This window comes from Cebus imitator, unplaced genomic scaffold, assembly GCF_001604975.1.
Source record: "Cebus imitator isolate Cc_AM_T3 unplaced genomic scaffold, Cebus_imitator-1.0 Scaffold232, whole genome shotgun sequence".
NCBI lineage: Eukaryota > Metazoa > Chordata > Mammalia > Primates > Cebidae > Cebus > Cebus imitator.
In genome coordinates, this window is record NW_016107547.1 from 3,028,147 (window position 1) to 3,035,457 (window position 7,311).

General features: G+C 36.9%; 1 protein-coding gene and 1 non-coding gene across 2 annotated transcripts in view; both read right to left on the minus strand.

Annotated features, from left to right (window-relative positions):
• Positions 1-7,311, minus strand: part of TENM1 (teneurin transmembrane protein 1) — a 355,471-nt gene that overhangs the window by 165,357 nt on the left and 182,803 nt on the right. Inside the window, exon 13 of the mRNA XM_017497555.2 lies at positions 3,666-3,882. Within this exon, the coding sequence (XP_017353044.2) occupies positions 3,666-3,882 (217 nt within the window). The remainder of the gene's footprint in view (positions 1-3,665; positions 3,883-7,311) is intronic.
• LOC119466833 lies at positions 113-221 on the minus strand. The gene has a single exon (XR_005195321.1). It is a non-coding gene; the product is annotated as a U6 spliceosomal RNA (small nuclear RNA).

Genomic DNA, 7,311 nt, shown 5'->3' on the forward strand with positions numbered 1-7,311 from the left:
TCTGTTCCATTGGTCTATATCTCTGTTTTGGTACCAGTACCATGCTGTTTTGATTACTGTAGCCTTGTAGTATAGTTTGAAGTCTGGTAGTGTGATGCCCCCCGCTTTGTTCAAAAATATGGAACGCTTCACGAATTTGCGTGTCATCCTTGCGCAGGGGCCATGCTAATCTTCTCTGTATCGTTCCAATTTTTTAGTATATGTGCTGCCGAAGCGAGCACACGACTTTGTTTTTTTTAAATGCACTTCTCCATTAGTGATGGCGAGTGAAATGTCTGGCTTTGCAAATTACTGCTGTCATTTAGTTTAATGTACTCCTGTTTTTACATATTTATAAAAACCTTTTACATTATTAATAGTGATTAAATGCTTAGACACTGAAGATCAATAATGCTTCTGTTCACCTATTTACATTATTAAAAAGTAATAAGTCATACAGGGCTCGTAGAATATGTGGTTTACTTTGTAGTCATGTTTTGAGTAGATTGAAGAAAATAAAGAAACTCGAGCTACAGGATAAATGGCACTTAGGAAAAAAATGGTAACTCAGTTGAGTTTGCCCAAGATCTTCGCCATGGGCAGGCTGCACGTTCACATGGTTGTTACACCATCACAGGGCACAGGGCATACATATTCCATGGGCTTTCACATTGGATGCAGCTAACTCAAAACAAGAAAGTGTAGTCTCCCTTGGATGCACAAGGATAAAGAGTTTTTTAACTATTGTGTGTCCTTGCAACACTTAGTCACCTGTGTGCCACTATCTTTAGCTCCAAAGGTTTCTGATGGTGGCAACACTCATCAGCAAATCAGCTATGTGGGTCGCATTTTGCTGGTAGGCAAATGAGCCCCTTTGCAATGCTTTCTTCACCTGCCTATCCAGGTATTTCTCAATTATGCAGCAAAAGCTAAAAAGCAAAGTGGTTTGTTCACCTGATTATGGCATATAAGGGTCCTAGATGTGTCTGAGGAGAGCCATCCTACAGCCCTAGATGTATAAGAGCCATAAGTATTTCAGAGTCAGCTAGCCCAGCTTTCCAAGTAGCCAAAATGGCCCAGCATAGTGGTTTAGAGACCAGGCTGCCAACATCAGTTCAAATTCTGGGTTCAAATTCTGATTGACACTCATTAATTGTGACTCTGGGCAAGTCATTTGACATCTCCATTCTTATTTCCTCACCTGAAAAATGGAGATAGTAATAGTACCTACTACATAGAGTTTTCGTGAGGATTAAATAACACATGTAAAAATTTAGCACGAGATCTTTGACAGAACAAATGCTCAAGGACAATCTACATATAGCAAAAAATTCATTTCATGAGTCATTCAATCGTGATCTACCAAGAAAAAGTTCATTAGCACTGATACGAAGTTTGTAAATGATGTCACTGAAATGTATTAAATTGAACTGGATTTTTAAAAAGTCATTTGGTTTCTAAGTTTCTTGTGTTGACCCAAATACCATTTACCTAGTATAAATTTGGTTCACATCACCAAGCTTATTTAAGGACACATTGAAATGGGGCAGCTGTGGCGTAATGGAAAGGTTACGGGAGTGGCTACAATGCAAGCTTGCTGCATGTGTGATTTGGGGCAAGTTATTTAATCTCTCTGAACCTCAGTTTCCTTATATATAAAATGCACCTAATGCGAGTATCTACTTCACAGGGATAATGTGAGGATAAAATGACATAATGTATGTTTGATTGTCTTGTAAACTAAAAAGTACTATATAGATGTAAGAGACTGTAGCTATTATGATTTATATATATATGATCAGAATTGGATGTATTTTGCCCAAAGATACCCCAAATAAAAATGCATGTGCTGATTTTTTTAGAGGAAATAGAATTAGATTGTCCTCAGCTACTTTCCTTGTGAAAGGCCTTTGCCTTTTCTGACAGAATGGATATATCTGTAATAGCTGAGACCCCTGGATGAAAGAGACCCATCATTCTGAATTTCAATGTGACTTGTAGAGCCAAATGATAACTTGGAGCATTTTACAAAAGAATGAGGGAAAACTCAATCAAACCAGGAGGAGGAGAAGGGCATTAACCACCACAAGTAATAGCTTTGTTCGCTCTGAGCGGCTGGCAAGTGCTGCTGAAGCATGAAGCTGAACCACAGGGGTTTAAGTTTGTCCTCACTTCTCTAAGTTTATTGCTCACATGCTCTGCTCTGGGTCACAATGCCTTGTCTCTTGTCTCTCTGAGGTCCTGACTTTCTCCCCTTACTTGAGTTTAGTGAGTCATTTAACACAACCCCATGTCATGGAGGTTATTTCTTTCACTTCATTTTTTTTTTTTTTTTGATTAACTTTTCTCAGTGAGCGAAGAAAGCTACAGAGTTGATGTCTTACTTCTACCTTAAATAGGAAAATAGAGATAATGGCTACTTTTTGTTCCTCTGGTGTATAACAAATAAGTCTCAACTATCTAAATAATTACTTTGACTATACCCCATCCGAAAGTCACTGCAGAGTTGTTATTAAAGCTGGAAGAAATACTTCGAAATGGAGATGACTGAATCTCTTGGAAGAAGGAAAATTTTGACTAGATCCTTGGCAGAAAAGCCCTTTCTTGTGATTCATTGGCATTTGGATTTTAGGTTCTGTCAAAAACCTAAATAGTCAGAACTACACAATAACAAAAATAATTTAAAACTTTTAAGTTTCAATAACAGTTCTAGTATACAACTGAAAGGAAGAGAGGTAAGAATTTGAAATTTCCATGCACCTCTTTTCCCCCCCTTTTCTACTGTGTATAGGTCAAGATGGAGTTGTAATTTTCTTAGATTGTCACTGATATCAACATAAACTCTTGATCAAGTTATTCTTGGGGAATGATAACTCCCATCAGGCTGCAACTGAGGGAGTGGGATGTAGATGGGAGCTCCTGGACAAATACTTTCCATGTTTCTTAAAAATTCCTATTTGCAATAGTCTAGGAAGCCAGTGAAATATACACTTGTGGAATAAACACAGGAGAACATTTTTGAGCCTGGAAATGTTGACCTTAGTGACTTACTTCTAATGTTAATTAGTAAAATATATCATTACTGAAGACAAAGTAGAGAATAACAATGAGCAAGTTCATGTTATTACACTTCATATAAGTAAGCTGATTTTCATAAATTTCTTTGCCTTATGGGTTGGGTTTTGGTCTCAGGTCTTAAGTGACAATTCACACATTTGAGCTTTCCTAGAAGACAGATTTTTCACGAGTCTTGCATTTCACACTAGGATGTCAAACTTATTCAACCCTTTCCTATGGAAACATTTTTTATCATGAAATAAGACTTAAAATTTAGGTTTTGGAAATCCAAGATTTTTTCAAGGAATCAATCCAGAAGCTAAACAATAAATTTGCAAATTATAGTTCCCTCCTGTTTTACTTAAAAGACACACACACACACACACACACACACACACACACACACAAACACAAACATGCACACACATAATTTTATGATACAGACTCTCTAGAAATGAGTTTTCCCTTAATCAGTAAGGGTTTTGGCTTTCCAGAGAAGCCTTAAAAAAGAAATTAATGTGGATTATGTGTAATGGGAAATAATGTGATCTTTAGAAGATATCTTCCTTTCATAGTTAAGGAAAAACATGACCATTGTTCATTAAGAAATAAAATAAATACATACATACCTGCTGTCAAATGACACCTCAGGAGGAATGACATGAGTACTGTCCTTGCCAATGAGGAATTTGATTCGATCATAGAAAAGTCTTGAAGTGTGCTGAGAGAAGAGAGTTTGGCTTTGCTGAATGAGGTCAAGAGGATCTGGTGAGCCCTGGCAGAGAGGACTTACATAACAGTTGCTTTGTTGACAACAATCAGGATCCACACAGTCAGTTAAACCATCTGGAAATAAAACCCAAAACCAATACTGATTATTTAGCTTCAAGAGAAACAATATCATTTAAAATATACATAAATGGAGAAAAATCTAAAATATAGCCAATGATAATCAACCGTATTTTGAATTCAGAATTTGTTCAATTCACATTTTTCATGAATTGTCTCTCACTCTGAGTTCATATGGCACCTCAGAGAAATTCAAAGTATTTTGCTCATGATTCTTTCTTTCCTGAATTCTCCAGCATTCGTCAGCTGGATAATATAGTTTATATAGTTGTTGTTTAGAGTTTGGGTAAACTATTCTGTTACATATCACTGTTTAGAAGTTTCTTCTTCCTCAGTGACACCATTCCTTCAGAATAGCAATGATTTCTTGTAAGCCCACCTAGTACATCCAAGAGCACACAATTAACAAGTACTTTCTACCTGAATTTGTTTTTTTTAAAATCCTCCCAATATTTTTGTCTAGTGGTAATGCTGAAAATAGAGGTTGGGATTCTCATGGTGAAAAAAGTTATTTAGAGCAATGATTTTCAAATGTGTTGTCAATTACCTAGGGAGCTTATGCAATATGCATATTCTTGAGCTCCACCTATTGAATCAGAATTTTTACAGAACCCAGGATTATGCACATTTAATCTGGGTGATTCTGAACATACTAAAGTTGCGGAACCAGTTTTTAAAGGAATTTATAGAAGCAACTAGAGTTAACATGCCTAACATCAGTTTTTTGATGCAATTACTATTAAACCTGAGATATGTGAATGTGACGACTTTCTGTTTCATTTTCTGAACCTTCACCATTTGCTGTAGACCGCTGAATGCACTGTTGTACCACAAAAAAATGTCACACAAAGACTTTGTTCTTTGGTAGAGAAATGATGTGGGGGACAGGGATTCTGAGAGGCAGGGAGGCCACTGACAATCTAACAGGTGCAAAATACTGTTAGCTGCTTGGAGAGGTGAAGAGATAAAAACACCCTTTTTCTGTTTTCAAGAGCTCTGGCCTCAGCAGGAGAAACAGATATGTAAACAGCGAACTCTTATACTAGCAAAAATGTAAGAAGTACTTTAAGAGAGTCACATGCAAAGAGAAGGGGTTGGAGTGATTAACTGAACATATGAACACTTCATTCCATGCACCATAAGTGAAAAAATTAAAGTCCTTCCAAGGTCCTTAAAGAAGGCAAGTGGCTCTAATTCAGTTGTTTAACAAGGGTAAATGTAAAGACGCTAATCTTCCTGGCTTGCCTTGGAATAGGAAGGTTCGGATGGATCACTGTCTCCTTAAGGCTGTTGCTGCAGCAAGTAACTGGCACTGGTTTCCTACAGTTCTTTTGCTTGCTCTCTCTCCCCTACTTGTCTGTTCCCGTGGAGTTAGAGGGGGGTGTACCACAGCTGGGGGCAATGAAAGCGAGGAACACCAAGAGAGTAGATGTTTGGAACAGCAGCCCTAGGGCACCCAGGAAATATTTTTCCCCATATGTGGTCCTTTCAAATTCCCTGTACTATAGACACTACTTTGATTTAAAATGCAGTTTGCTTTCTTCTTGCCTTCCCTGTTTGTTCAATGTATTTTTGCCCCTGATTCCTATTTCTCTGTATACATATTTCTTTTTCACTGATGACTTTTTAGTGTGAATTTGTTTCAATAAGAAGTTTCTTTCTGTGTCCCCCTTTCCCATCATTCAGCAAATTATATTAACAGATTTTCTACGGATTTTAGATGCCACTACCACCTCTCCCTTCAATACGTTGTTCCCAGCCTCTTATCAGCACATTATCTCTTTACTCTGCTAATTAAACATCTGGATGCACTGAAAAGCTGGCAAAAAAATATCAAGCTGATTAAAAGAGCTCTCTGATGTCTGGAGTTGGTGCATAATGCACTAAACAATGAAGAACTGCTTTTCAAATGGGCAGTCACTTTTACCTTTTTATTGAATAGGGAATTTGTTATTATTGAGATAATATATGTGGAAGTATCTAGTGTCATGCCTGGCAAATATTAACAAATGCACTAGTAATAATCATACGTGGTCATGGGTTTCAACTTGTCAACCACAAAATTCCAACTTATTTTTGAAAAGAAATAGAGTTTAAATAAATACTAATACCAAATGATCTTAAAAAATGGATTAGAAAACTAAACATAGAACCAATTCATAATTGGGACTCACATTCTCATCTAGTAATGTTCTCTACGTTCCAAACTAATGTTTCATATTTGATAATTGTCTATTATGCAGGGCTGACCCTTTACGACCTCTGTTTTTTGAGACAACAGCAAGGCTCCTGTTGAGTTTAGAAAGCCCTCAAGCAAGCAGACCAATAGTGGCATGCAAACCCCATATTATAGTTTGTAGGTAAGTCCAGTACATGGTCAAAGATGAACTTACCAATTATCACATTGGATAACACCCCATACAGTAAGTCTAGACTATTGCAAATAAGTGCAAATAACAATCACACTGAATGTGTGCTTTCTTTTTTTGGCTATTAACAAGTCTTTTTTAAATTGTTCTGAATTGGAAGCTGTGACACCCTACTGACAGCCAAGCTCAGAGTGTCAGATACGGGCGTATCAAATATTGACTGATTTTTACTTTTAGGGCCTGTTCTCTTTAAAGGAATAAAAATACTAGGTAGCTTAAAAAGAGGGAGGTTACATTGTCTTGAAGGACTCCCCATGGCATTCATTGATCCTCACTTTGCCAACCAGTTTGGGACTTTGCCAGTTGGCTCAATATGTACCTAGTGCCTGGCAAATATTAACTACTCTATATGTGTTTTCAAATCCTTTTGTATACATCCAGTAACTTCCCATTATCAAGGTGATATGATCACATAGCAAAGGGCACACAATTATGTGTCATCATGAACACACTTTTGCCTACTAATTGTATGCCCTTGGCTGAAAGGGGAAATGGACGAAGGAATATGAGTAATACAGGGGAAACTCATATATTTCTAATCCTGAAATTGAATTTACAAAATATATCCTTTAGAGACAGCCCTTGTGTTATCATCTTGATAATAATGGGCAGTTACTTGATGGTAGGTTATACAAAAGGATTTGAAAACACATATAGATTAGTTAATATTTGCCAGGCACTAGGTACATCTACATGTATTATCTCAACTAATCCCTTCAACAAGTCTGTTAGGTTGATATTCTTATTCCTATTTTACAAATAAAGAAGGGGAGGCTAAATTTGGTTGCAGTGGGAAGTAACCTGGGAGTCATATTAACACCCAGTATTATGAATGCAAATCACACATTCAACATCATCATCTAAACAGTAAGTAGTACTAGTACTGATCTAGGCTGTAGGACTTTCAAGTGCATGACTATACTTAGGTATTTAGAGCACATGAAGTGGTTAAAGTAAAACAAAACAAAACAAACAAAACTAGATTACTTTGGCTCTA